General features: G+C 39.1%; 2 protein-coding genes across 4 annotated transcripts; both read right to left on the bottom strand.

Annotated features, from left to right (window-relative positions):
• Positions 1-768: 768 nt before the first annotated feature.
• katnal1 (katanin p60 subunit A-like 1) lies at positions 769-10,598 on the bottom strand. 2 transcript variants are annotated; one of them, XM_079666538.1, is made up of 11 exons: positions 10,382-10,582; positions 9,215-9,388; positions 8,937-9,097; positions 8,214-8,373; positions 6,637-6,764; positions 6,428-6,533; positions 4,791-4,949; positions 4,548-4,674; positions 4,077-4,211; positions 3,852-3,978; positions 769-2,016 (listed from the first exon to the last, which is right to left on the bottom strand). In XM_079666538.1, the coding sequence occupies exons 1-11, from the start codon at positions 10,385-10,387 to the stop codon at positions 1,818-1,820; spliced, it is 1,482 nt and encodes a 493-aa protein (XP_079522664.1). In that variant the 5' UTR covers positions 10,388-10,582; the 3' UTR covers positions 769-1,817. The 2 variants fall into 2 exon arrangements, with proteins under 2 accessions (XP_079522664.1, XP_079522663.1); XM_079666537.1 differs by having other exon boundaries at positions 8,937-9,388; positions 10,382-10,598.
• Positions 10,599-11,217: 619 nt separating this feature from the next.
• Positions 11,218-13,634, bottom strand: LOC307027888 (ras-related protein Rab-33B). 2 transcript variants are annotated; one of them, XM_079662576.1, is made up of 2 exons: positions 13,337-13,634; positions 11,218-12,458 (listed from the first exon to the last, which is right to left on the bottom strand). In XM_079662576.1, exons 1-2 carry the CDS (start codon positions 13,592-13,594, stop codon positions 12,012-12,014), a joined length of 705 nt encoding a protein of 234 aa, XP_079518702.1. In that variant the 5' UTR covers positions 13,595-13,634; the 3' UTR covers positions 11,218-12,011. The 2 variants fall into 2 exon arrangements, with proteins under 2 accessions (XP_079518702.1, XP_079518703.1); XM_079662577.1 differs by having other exon boundaries at positions 11,218-12,452.
• Between the last annotated feature and the right edge of the window lie 627 nt (positions 13,635-14,261).

Raw genomic sequence — 14,261 nt, 5'->3', positions numbered from 1 at the left:
CAAGGGAGTGCATTTGTTGCAAAGTAATTGGAAACAAAGAGTACTTGCCAATAAAGCCTGCAGTTATATCTGTTTTAGATTTAACAAATAACAATCAGCCAAGAGGGGTTAACAATTTGATCATAGAAGAGTTCTGTCTACAATCTGTCCCACATTTGAAAAAGAAATAGACAGTCGAAGACATTTCAAATGTCAGATGCACTTCTGCTGACCTAGAAAATAAATGTTGGAGTGTTTGAGTGCTACGTAAGGAACAAAAAACAAAAGCAAAATAGGGAAGAGAGCATCTCACCAAATCTTATCAATGACATTAATGAGGAAAGATAAAGGGTAAACAGTGTTTCTGCTAAAACAAGTAAGCAAATCTCTAAAATACTCCAATGGTGGAAATACAGATCATACTGTAAAAATCTATTATTGTGCAAGCATTTATATGTCTTGGCTCTCGTCATGGGTTTAATGTATCAACGATATTGCAATAGTTTGACAAAATAGTCCCAATTCATTTATTTATAAGTTTCTCCTAAGCTTTTAACCCTGTCACAATGTTTCCATGTGTAATCAGATGTCTTGCTCACGCTGAGTTAAAGTTGTCTGAGTTAATTCTTAGTTTGAAAGTCAACACATTCAAAAACAGGAACCATTCAGTAGGTGTGTTTTTAGGCGAGATTTAAAAAACAATCCAGGAGTCAAGCAGCCATCTACTTTAAGCTTGACTGCATTTGTCGATCAACAGAACTACAATTTTAAACAAATATTAAGGCAAGGCAAGTTTATTTTATTTATTAAAAATTAAAACAAAACACAAACACATACACAGACACTTTACAACAAAGACTTTGTGGTTCTTCAATTGTGTTCAGTCAGTAGTAAGAACATGGACCCCTGAAGGAAGTACATTAAAAGTGCTACTGTTCCTAAAAAAAAAAGAAAGGCCTCGTGCAAGAATTGCAGGTACTACCAAATGTGGCAATTAAAATGTGATTCAAGAAAACGTGTTGCATTTGCCAGAAAGTCCGGATTATAATGGTAAAATCTAAATGATAATCAACTACATCATGGCCTGTCAATGGCTTTTGAAGGTTTTATGGGCATTTTTTGGCATGGCAACCTAACCATTTTTCAATTTTGTTTAGGTTGCTTTCCCAGCAAACACCCTCTGTTGTTTAATTTGTTGTAAGATTGTCTAATTATTACAGGATGATATCACTACTACAACTTGTGTTTGGTAGGTTGTGTTTTTTTAATAAATATTGCCCATCAAATCGAGCAGAACAGGTCAGAACTCATTCAGACATTTAAACTATGTTGATTATTGAAATGACACACGCCTCACATAAGTGTAAAAAGTTTTCAGTCGTCAGGTTGAAACATGCAATTTACGAGCAAAGTTTGTCTGTTGATTTAGAGAGAATTAGATTTAGGTTCTTGCACAAGGCCCAACATGTAAGTACCGTACCGTTCCCTGGTCTACCTGTGTGAATTAAGCTACTTATTGACATTAAAAGATTCCCCTTTCTTGCTCAGGTCACTTCAGTTAGTCAGCAGCTGGGCGATTGATAGTCTCTGTACAGACAGTTTTGTCATTACTACAATGAGAGGAGAGTATGTGGAAAGGCAGGAATGAAGCCACCGAAAGCTCTCATCATGTTCTCTCAAAGGCACCAGTCTTCTGAAGTTTGAGCCCTCTATATAATCTTCATCCCTCATGGGCCTCCCGGTTCCCATACAGTAGTGCCTCGTCTTCAATGCTTTCTTCATTTTCAAAGTCCTCTTTTCGAGGCTCTGGTTGATCTGTGTCTACGCGCCACCGTTCTCTATACTGACCCAAACTCAGACATCCAGGTAACGTATTTCTCCAGGTCGGCAGCAGAGACAGACTTTGAGATCTTCTTGAGAGTGAGGGTGAAGTCCTCCATGGTCACGGGCATCTGCAGCTCGTCTTTGGACAGAGCTCGGATCTCCTCGGGGGTCAGGCCTTGGATTCGACGACGCATTGCCATCATGGACGCATCCCTGAGCAAAAGACAGGAGCAGAGAGGAGCCGGGTGATCAAACAAATGTAACACTTTTTGTTTTATAAGTATATTACCTAAAATAAACTTCCCTTCTTGAAGAGTTGTAAAGCTGGAAAAACGTAGGTTCTCTATTACAGCTTTTTAATAGAACCTGGATAAAATGTGGATACCTTTTCTGTTTACTATAGACATATTGATATTATGCACAACAGGTCAGATATCTGAACCCGATTGTCATTATTTTTCATCATGAATTATTTGTTTAGTTTTCTTTCTTTTCATTTTCTATGTCTTCCTCCTTTATGTGTGCTTTGATTCAGTTTTTCCCCCTGGTTGAGGTGGGGTATGTTTGTTGAAAAAAAGCTTAACTTTGTGCTTTTGCCTTTCTCTTTTTATGTAAATGTATATTTTATACTGTTGATGCTCAATTAAAATGGATGGAGACTAGGCCGTGATCACTAAGCAACAAGCAACAAAACATCGCTAGCTTGAGATGAGCAGAAAAGACTTCGGCAACATAAAATGCCTGTCATTCCGAGCATAGCTTCGGTAGAAAGGACCCAAGGACAAGTGGTCAAGAGACGTGTTCAACTAAAGCAGGGGTGGGGAACCTTTTTCCTCTCAAGGGCCATTTCAATTTCTACAACATCCTCCGAGGGCCGTACAAATTATTGGCCTCTGCTTAAAAATACTAAAATCACAGCCCATTCATTTGGCCTTTCTTTCATGCTGTGCAAAGAAAAAGCAACCTCTGAATCCAGATATTTTACTATGACTCACGCATGCATGCACGTGCACGGTGTGGCATGACCACCAAAACAGAAAGATATGGACACAAGATGTGTGCAAATGTATTTAGTTTCCCATCCATGTGAACATGATTTAAGTGTGGGGGGGACCTAACCTCCTCTAGGGGTAAAAAAAAAAAATCTTCCCTGGGGAGCATGCCCCCATTTTTTTAAATGTTGAAGTCAAAAGCATCAATCAGGTCTGGAGAGCAACATGAAGAGATCTATGGATACCTCTCTCAACACCCATATGAAACAACTGAAAGCAGATTTATTTTTCTTTATGGATATTTTATAAATCACTCCCCTTTCAAACTGTATTCTTTTTTATGAATAACAACTTTTTTACTGTCATATAGTATTTTATACCTGTTTACTTTATTCTCTTATTTTTTTATAACTATAATGATTATATAAAGATGTGCCTTTACCTCACTGGTTGGAGAAAAAGCTTCTTATATTTGTTAGCATAGCTAGCTAACCAGATGCTAATAACAACAAAGTTATTGACTGTATGATCAGTATGACAGATGAACAGATCGCCACTGGGCTTACAACTAAAGACACAGCCACGCAAAAACTGCGGCATGTGTACAGCTCCTTATGGGTACTGCAATTTGTGAAAGTGCCGGAGCGACGTTCTGGTGCTCTCCAGCAGAACAGCACCCCTGTCAGTGACGAGACACATACCATGTTAGGCTTGAGTTGTGTTCAAGGACCCTGACCTTGGCAAGGAAAAACAGGCACTCGCTTGTTTCATTTTTTGGTGGTCTAGATTTCTTTAATTTTTTTCTTTTTTGCATGTGTTTATAAATTACCTCGAGGGCCGTACCAATTGGTCTCGCGGGCCGTATACGGCCCGGGGGCCGGAGGTTCCCCACCCCTGAACTAAAGTAACTATGAGAAATCCTTTTCAGCAAAAGGGCTTTGAATTGGAAAAAATCCAGGCGGAGCAAGGCGACACATTTAAAAAATATATAATTTAAGAAAAACTGTCTTACTATAAAGAACACCCCACCATATGAATAAAATCTGCAACACACACCTGCAGACGTTGGTGATGTCCGCTCCAGAGTAGCCCTCAATCTTTTCAGCAATGAGGTCCAGATCCACGTCATCAGTCACATCCACCTCCCTCAGGTTGATCTTTAGAAGCTCAACACGACCCACAGCTACACAAAAACAACATTAATAGGATATTAGGATGGTTGTTTGTAGCCTTGATAATGCTACTACAGTTCTGAGGTCAGTCTGTGGGAGCAGAGGTCACCTGTGGGCAGAGAGATGTAGATCCGCTTCTCCAGCCGCCGTCGCAACGCCTCGTCGATGTCCCACGGGAAGTTGGTGGCGGCGAGGACCATCACCATTTTCGAGGGGTCATCGTTATCCATAGCTCCACCCACGCCTGGTCCCCAAAAAAACATCAGAATCAAAATGCTAATTACTGTCCCATTCATGTCAAACGATCTTTAAATCTATCTAGGATGCATTACTGAATTAGTTTTTTAGTTTAATATCGAGCACTATTCTGTTCTTTTTTATATTAAAATGTGCTAATTGCGAAAGCTCTTCACTGTTAAATGTAAGCCTTTTTTAAAACTTTTTTTAAGTTTGACCTGGAGCACAGAATAATTTCGCAATTTGTGCATTTCAATTTTGTTAAAAAGTATTTATTTTCATTGAAAGAAAACCATTAAAAACCTATTTATAGCTTCAATTTCTCCCTTTCTATTAAACTCACCATCCATCTGAACCAGGACTTCTGATTTGACCCTGCGGCTGGCTTCATGTTCATCAGAGGTTCCTCTTCTGCCACAGATTGAGTCAATCTCATCTATAAAGATGGTTGTTGGTGCATAAAACCGGGCCTAAGAAAATAAAATAATATGATTTATTTCCAGAAAGATGACAAAATATTCAAATCCTCACTGTGGTGGTTAGGTTTCTGCTAAACAAACCATTTACACAGTGTATGTAGACTTACCATTTCAAACAGAAGACGCACAAGTTTTTCTGACTCGCCCCTGTATTTTGAGGTGAGTGTGGAGGAGGACACATTGAAGAAAGTAGTCCCACATTCTGTGGCCACAGCTTTGGCTAACATCGTCTTCCCTGTCCCGGGAGGCCCGACCATTAACACACCCTAAAACAAAACATTCAAACGTAAAATATAAAATCATGTAGACAGATACAAACGTTTTCTGTAAAAGTTAGGACCAACCATCACTGCTACCCTCAGATCTCTGACATTTGTGCATCTCAAATGTCTCTGTTGTTGCTATGAAGATTACATAAACCACAAAAGGACCTGTGGCACATTTCATAGCATCTTTAATGTAACTGCACTCCCTGCTGCCTCAGAATCCACACAGGCTAATGAGTGCCATCATCCCTGCAGGACTTTTTCCCTCAAGGGTTTTTATTTGAATATTAATTGTATTCCCCAACAGTTTCATGCTGTGTTGCTACGACGATCAGCTGGGAATCCCGCCCACACTGTACTATCGGCAATGGAAAGCAATACAGAGAAAAGGACCTGCTACCAAAAGTGATCTCAGATGAGCAGAGGAAGCTACTCATTAGTAAAGAGCTCTATTAAGCATACATCAGACGAAATGAAGGCGCTGTGCTGCCGTACAAAGTGATTATGCCTCGTGTTTCACGTTGCGGGCCTGAAGGAGAAGAGGCTTCACATGATGAAGTTTAACAGAAGTACAGAAATAAAAATAAAACAGACTCATGTAGAGCAGCATGACTGAGTGTTTGCATCACTATCATAATTATTAAAATATGTTAGTGATGCAAACGGATGTAAGCATTCATAATTAAAAACTTAGTACATTTTTTTGCCAGATTCAAACCAAGTGTGGGTGTTATACTATATCTTTTTAGAACAGGTTGCACCATATAAGTTTTTTATAATATTGAATTAAGACATATCTGAGAAAGTGTAGGCCATTCATTATTTACAGTTGTTGTAGCAGAGCTGTTAAAAAACAGGGAGAGATTGAAAATGCCTTAATTGCTGTAATGCACTGTAACATTTTTTTATTTTCCATGTGAATAAAAATATTTTTGAAAAAGAAATAAAAAATGGGGAGAGATTGATGTTCGAGCAGCCACAGGATATTTTTTCAATATTTACACATTGAGTGCATTACTTGTAAAAGACTACATCAATTTACATTACTAGATTAGACAAGGGAACAACTGTGATTTATTATTTGTTCACTTGGAATTGCCACTGGAATTATATTTTATGACCAGTTTGTGTAATAAAGCCAACCTTTTCCTTAGACACATCAAAGTAAAACAGATGTAATCACCCATCATAATGTACAAGCTAGTTATGCTTTAATTGACTCTTCTTCATCAAAGATTCAGTCCTATTTTTGTTGTTTCTGTTACAACAATGCAGTTGCACATAGCAGTCGATTAACCTCTGATCTGGGGCTTCTCAGCGAGAGGAAATTCAGCGCTATGCATGCAGTGCCAACCAGGCATTAGGGCCGACTTCACACAAAAAATACACAAGCTTCTTACTGATTTATTGGTTATTTTTAGTAAGTAAACAGCCCCAGATTACTAAGCAGGCACATTTGTTAGAGCGTGTGTTTGTACCTTCCAGGGGCGACGTATTCCCTTAAAGAAGTCAGGCATCCACATGGGCAGCACCACCGCCTCTCTCAGCAGCTTCTTAGCATCTTCCAGATCAGCGATGTCTTCCCTACAGTTCATCCAGAGAAATCAGTCATCAGTAAAAAAAATACTATTTTCCCTGACAGTAAAATGTATCAACGAGTATGAAAGAATCTGTGTTTTCCACACACCAGTGTACGTTTGGGTTACGGGACACAATGTCTCTCTCCAGTGAGTCCACCAGGTCGCTGTCATATCCCGTGCCATCAAACCTCTTCTGCTCTACATCTCCTGGTGCTTCTCCAGCCCCTCTCTTCCCCTGATGAAGAAAAAGGAAGAATGTTTAGTTTTAGTTTAGGACAGATTTACTAATTTCTCATTTCTAGACAGTTCAATCCAAGATCAAAAATATATATTTCTCTCTTTTGGAAAGTAGTCAGTAGTTTAGATATTTTGAAACTTTGATACATCTACCGTATTTTCCGGACTATAAGTCACACCTGTGTATCAGGGTTTCCGCTAGGATTTTTTCTCGCCAGTCAAATGTCCAAAAATAATTTATTTTACCGGACAAATTTGAAACTTACCGGTCATGTTTCAATAATAATAATAATAGGAATTGTGTAGCAGAGTTTCCGTTAGCAGGTAATTACCGGACTAGGACCGGATATGCTGATGTTTAAAACTCAGTTAATGGGAGTCATTTTTATATTGCTTCAGTTTATAATCGCAACAGATCGAAAAATTCAGATTCACTTTTCAATAAATGATGCGCTTCCACAAACAACAAACAACATAATTATTACATGCAAACAAACTGCTTGTAGTAGATGAAGTAGCCTACATTATTCAAAAGTTTACATTAGCTTTGAATAATAACACGGGAGAAACGGATCCTTTCTTTTCCCCTCTCCCTCCCTCTCTCTCCTGACAGCCCGTCAGTTTCTCATGCGGCTTGCTAAACAGTGGGCGAGGCTTCATGTGATTATGCAGCAGCTGATCTGATCTCTCTCTCTCGTGTCCGGTTATACTTCACTCGCGTTTATGTCCATATTAATCAGATCCAGCTATCCTGATCAGCCTTTATAGAGAGCACCGATCAAACTATTAAGAGTGAATATCGGCCGATCAGAGCATCCCTTATTATTCGCGGACATTTTGACCGGCAGGTTTTGAATTTACCGGTTTTGAATTATTTTTACCAGCTAAAAACCTGTAATTACCGGCTAACGGAAACCCTGCTGTGTATAAGTCGCTCTTATCAAAAAGTGTGTCGTTAAGAGAAAAGAAACATAAAAGTCGCTTCGGTGTATAAGTGGCATTTATTCACTGAAGTCTTCATCCTCTGTGTCGCTGTTAAACACTTCTGCCAACTCCGGAGGAAGTGATTAACAGTGACACAGAGGTGTCGATGAAGCAGCATGTCCTGCTGTCTCAGATTCAACATCAGAATCAGCTCCGATTAGATTCTGAATCCCAACAGGATAGTGTCGGACTGAAGCCCACGCTGTGTCAATCCATCCCACAACATCCTGGAAAGTTACGTTACACATCCTCCCGGTTGCCATGACTTCGGTGGTACAGCAGTTTTCAGTTGTCACGATTGTATACAGTGCCATCTCTTGGCCGTAGTTTGAATGCAGTCAGACAAAATACAATATATAAGTCGCTTCGGTGTATAAGTGGCAGGACCAGCCACACAGCTAAAAAGGGCGCGGCTTGTAGTCCGGAAAATACGGTCGACTGAAATAAACCTCTGATGTCTGACCTTATCCTCTTTTGCCTTTGCGCCCCGGGGTTCTCTGGCTCCTGGGCGGTCTGCTTTAGGGTTGCGGCCCCCAGGCCCGGCCCCTCGATGCTGCAGGCCAGGGGACTCCTTTCTATGCTGCTTCGCTGCACTATTGGGGCGCTTCACTGCAACGGGATTCCTACAGGGACACACACATGAAGAAACTATACATAAGTAATAGTAGGATGCACATGCAGGCTGAAACTTCAAAGATCATTTTCAAAAAGTAAATACTGTAGTGGTATTAACATCGTTTTCAAATGTTGCCACAGATGGATATTGACTTTTAAACAGCTTTGCTAGTTCTATGTGGAGGTAGAGCTTGCTATGTCCAATTGAATGACCATAAGGTAAAACATGAGTCACACAGTGATGGTGGACCTGAAACAGATTATGCAAAATATGTCTCTTTGTACTTCAAAGCTCTTCCTTATAGTGGCATTTTGTTCTCCTGACATTTTTGGCATTATCAATTACAATTAATTCTGCCAGGAGGTAAAGAAGTGAGCTGGATCCGAGGCAGAGCAGGTGGATAAAAAAAAGAACCAAAATACACGCAGGCATACACTGCAATCTTGTTCCCAGTGCTAAATTCCAAACGATTTAGAAAAGCACCATGACATCTCGTATTGTAGCGATCGACTCCGCATGAAGCACACAAAGGCTTTATGTAATAGATGTAACATCCAAACACACACGCACCTGTGTTCTACAGGGGTGGGAGGGGGCCACACTGCTGGATCCTCAGGTCTCTCTCCGGATTGAGGGGCGAGGACGTCAGCTGGCTTCTCTGACCTAAAGCCTTCAAGTGTCCCCATTATGTCTTTCACCTGGTCGTACTCCTCATGCAGTTCCTGCCTGACCTGCTCAGAGACAGAAGAAGAAGAGTATTGTATTAAGCATTGCATCAAAGAATATCTGTAATGATAGTTTATTACCAGGTGTAATGATGATATGTTCAGGGGGTTAAAAAAACTCACCTGTAGCCATTTGGCTTTGAGTGCAGGGTCTCTGAGAGACTGACAGTGTTTGTGGATCTGTTGAATGACGCCCTGATAGTACACAATGGAGGAGTCGTAGTTCCCCAGCAAAGCATACTCACGGCCCTTCTTGGCGTTGTCACATATATCTGCCAAATTCATGCTGAATAACAGCTATATAGGGTGGGGGAAAAGAAGCTAGCATCATACTTTGTTTCAGAACTGAGAAATTAATAATAGCTAATGGTCAGTGGTGAACAGTAACTAAGCACATTCGACTATATATCAGATATACCAGACTTAAGTACAATGTTGAGAGACTTGTACTTTACTCTACTACAGTTCAAAGGTACATTTGTTACGTTCACTCTACTACATTTATTTAACGCTTTAGTCACTTTGCATTAACGGTATAAAATAGAATCAACACATACAAATACTTAAATAGATGGAATGAATTCACAATCTACCATTAATATATAAGTAATTAGATTGTCTCCACTTTAATCAGCTTCATCAAACATGAACACAAATATAATATATACAATTTTGGAATGAGCCATTCTGCATAATGAGTACTTTTTGCTCTTTAAGAATAAATCCTTATGTACTTTTAGTTAGGCAACATTTTGAATGTACGACTTTTACTTGTATTAGAGTATTTCTACAATGTGATATTATTACTTGTACAGGATCTGAGTACTTCTTCCGCTACTGCTAATGGTGGCTAGTAACAACGTTTTAAAGTAGGTCAAAACCACATTTTATCAACGAACTCGGTGTCCTCAATATAAATCCTACTTATGTACAGGAGGGTGCAGCTCAGATGCCCATCAGATATAACAACAATGCTAGCATATACCCGGCAAAGCGTGAGTTAAGCTAACATTAGCTGATGTCAATATTTTAATCGGAGACAGTTCACATTACGTTTAAATTAAGGCTTTATTCACATTAGCCTATTTTCCTGTCTACACCCTGTCACAATGCCGACGTTAGCTTGTGTTAGCTTGCTGCTAGGCCACAGACAAACAAACCGAATCGTGTTGCAGTAAATGGGGCAAATGCTACTTAATCCTCACAGTATCGGTTAAATATGCATGTAGACAACACAAACCTAAAGTATCTTATTTAAATGCATATCAAGCATGAACATACGTCTCTTACCTGCATGAAAAAAGCACCAGTTTGTGTAGTTTCTTTGAGTCAAAGGTCCAGTGTTGAGGAAAGTGTTACCATGGAGAGACGAGAAGAATACAAGCGACTCGATTTGTAGGCGGCATTGATGGACCTCTCGAAAAGCTGGTTAATATGACAACCCTAACAAGTAATCCATGATCACGCTCAATAACCTTAAATAGAGCCGATGGAGAGGTAGATCAAAGTCTCGCTGTCAAATTCCCATTTCTTACGCAGTAGAAATCCTAAACTCGTTTCGGAAGTTGCATTTCTGTTTATGTTTCACATATAACATTCACAGCTGGCGACAAACCCTTTGAACAACATGCTAGTTTACAGGCCTTCTCGAACACATCCCAGTTGCTGCTATGCAAAAGTTGTCCGCTAGTCGCAAAAATACTATCAAATACAGCAAACTAGAATGAAGCAGAACATCTCCTAAAATGTCAATTAAATCCTGATTTAGAGCTTTTAATCATATTATACGGTAATCATCAGAATGTAGAGTTTGCCTTAATAAATATAATTGCGTTATTTATAAAGGGGTTTTGGTTTGGGGAGTTGTCAAAAGCCAGGGTGAAAAGGACAGAGGCTGTCCTATGCTGCACAGATAGTAAAGATCCCTGGTGCAAAAGTGTGATTTTGTTGAATAAATACAATTAATTTGACTTCAATCTTCCATGTTTTGTGAATGGATAAAAATACACTGCTTCTCAGGCCTTATCACCAAACAATGCAATATTATTCTACCTTGATCATGTGTATGTGTATTTATAAGTGCAACCTCAGATTTCAGTTTACATCATTACCAACGAGCCAGAAGCCTCAATAAAACCACTTTTATTGATGTGCAGCTTATTGTCACAGATCTCCATTTCAATTGTTTGCATTTTTGTTCACATGCAACACAAATATCAATCAATTGTGATTTGATCGCCTATCTTCAATGCCTTCTGGCAAAATGATGTTCAAAGTGCATGTATTCACTCATACTTTTCAAGTGATTTATGTGAATTTGCATTTTGCCCCATAAGATGGCTACATTTCATCCTTGGTGAGCTCTCTTTGCTGACAAAAGGCTGGCTACGTTCATTTTTATATTTTTTAAATACACACTCAAAGCATCAGCACCAAAACTCATGCTGCAACTTTCAAATATCAGTTTAAAACACAACTTAAATAAATAAAACGATATGTGGTTTTCCCCACAGTTTCAATGTACCTTATTGGTCCTTATAATTGCATTAAAATCATGCTATCCCTTAATTTATTGTCAGCTTTGGATAGTGTAGATAAAATGCGGTGCTACCAGACGGCCGTTTGCATATGTCTACGTATTAAAGTGCATTCCGCAATGCACTGTTCCATGAAGGGATTTCAATTGTAATTTGAGCTACAAATGCTTGGCTAACCCCCATTTCCATTCATGCATTTCATTGAAATGTTGATTTAAAAGTGTGCAAACATATAGGCCTATATTGTCACTAGCTATGACTCGCATCAGGCAGGGAAAGTGGAAAACCATGGTACATATCTTCCTTTTTAACCTAAGGATCATAAAAGACTCTTTCTCAGCAAACGTATCCTGATGACCCGTTCACTCCATCGATACAGGACCTCAGCATTGACAAGTTGATGCTTCCTGCTCTCTCTGGTTCCACAGCTGCCTGATATTGCTCTCACTGGGCTGCTTCAGTCTCAGGGGTTTGTGGCTCTTCAGTCTATAAGCCAAAGTCAGAAATATGGCGTCAACATGTTCCTTCTCAGCAGGATCCTTGGCTGAAGTTTCAAACAGTGGGAAGTTGTAGCTGTCGGCGAGACACTGGGCGGCGGTGGTGGGGACCTCCACACGGTCCCTCAGGTCACACTTGTTGCCCACCATGATGCGGGGCACCAGGGGCCCCACACAGTGTCGGCTGCACTCCTCGATCCACTCGGGGATGCTCTCGAAGGAGCAGAGGCTGGTCACGTCGTACACGAAGATGACGGCATGGACGCTGCGGTAATAGTGCTCCACCATGCTCCTCCTGAAACGCTCCTGACCTGCCGTGTCCCAGATCTGCAACTGGCACAGCACAAACAGATAATGCATGTGAAAAAGACATAATTGAAGGTGAGAGTAAATCTATATTTTTCAACCAATCCCAAGAAAATATTACATATGTTGATCATTTCTCTTTTTCATTTTGATTGTGTATGCTTTGGAATCTAATCATACTTGCATAGTAATTCAGTTATCTGACAGTTAGCTGGGAGTTTCGTCTTTGTATATTAATGCTTTTTGTACTATTCTGTTTATTGAATTGTACAAAAAGTGTTTTTTTGGGGCCCACTTGAAAACGACATGATACATTATAAGGGGTTTATCTTGAGATAATAACGTGTTATTTTAATTTTCTATTTCACAGGTTGGCTGTGTATAGGTGTATCTTATTGGTTTGATTGACTTTATTATTATTAAATTCACAGCCCTGATGCTGATTGTACAGTATATCTATCTCTTCGGTTAAAATAATAAAATACATTTGATCACAGAGAAAATAGCCACGGATGTCTCTGCATATCTTTACTGTATTTAAAAAAATGCAGTGTGAAAATTATAGTGTTTTCTGCAGGATTATTAAATTATCCTGTCGATACAGTCCACATCGATGTAGACATGTTCCCCTTTTACTGCACATCTTTTCTTTAATGGTTCTATAAACTACTATGTATTTCATTGAGAAATGGAAGAAACACCGGCTGTTAAATGTAAAGGTAGGCCTATATTTGGGTGTTATCTATCCCCATGCAGGCTTTGAATGTCTGAAAACAGCCTCCATGTCAGGCTGTGTCAATTTATATAAACTGTACGTAGCTCAGCCAAATGGTTTCTGGTAATCTCGTTGGAAATGCAGGTGTGCATGACATTAAAGTGTATGTTGCTTTTTAGAGTCCTCTCACCTTGATAGTCTCCCCATCGAGCACCAACGTCCTCTCTCTAAAATCGACCCCGATCGTTGCCTCCGGGTTTTTCAGGAAAGTACCACCGCAGAATCGGTAAGTTAAACACGTCTTTCCCACATTTGAATCTCCTATGACTATTATCTTGAATATCCGAGCTTGTGCATTCCCATAATCGTGGCTCGAAGACAGCTCTAACGAGTCATTTTGATCAAAAACAGTGTCAAATTCGTCCTCAGGTTTTGTTTCTATTGCCATCGCTCATCTTCTCGCGGTCTGATCTGAACGGCGTCTGAAACATCGCGAGATTGCCGGTAATCATTAAACAGTAAACCTTGTAATACATTTGATTTAGTTCAAGCTTTTACCCATGACTAAGCACGTCATTAAGACATGCTTAGTCATTAAGCATGACTTAATTCAAGAGCAATCAAATAAGAGCATACACATTTTAAGATATAATGGTATTTTGTTGTATTGCATTGGGAACATATAAATAAAAATGGAGTACATTAAATAAAAAACAATTTTTTTTCCCTTTGATTTACCAAACAATAACAAAGACACATGTTCATAAAAATAGTATAGAAGATATTTTACGAAACAAGTTAACTGCTTTATTAATTTATTACTATTTTGTTATTTATTGAGAATAAATGTTTTATTTTGTATCTTACCTTTTACATTATATGAGAGTATCTTATTATCCTTGTTAATCACAATTAAATGATGTATTGTTTAAAATGCACATTTAAAAAATAAGCTTTATATATATATATATATATATATTATAAAACCTTTGAATCTAATATTCCATAAGGAATAACAATACACTGATCAACACGCCCCTAAAACAAAGCAAAACAAAATTGTCAGTGACTACTAGATCATTTCATAATGAAATCTTGTATTATGTGCTTTGTGT

The sequence above is a fragment of the Notothenia rossii genome (genome assembly GCF_949606895.1).
Source record: "Notothenia rossii genome assembly, chromosome: 2".
NCBI lineage: Eukaryota > Metazoa > Chordata > Actinopteri > Perciformes > Nototheniidae > Notothenia > Notothenia rossii.
This window is presented reverse-complemented; position numbering and strand designations above follow the sequence as displayed.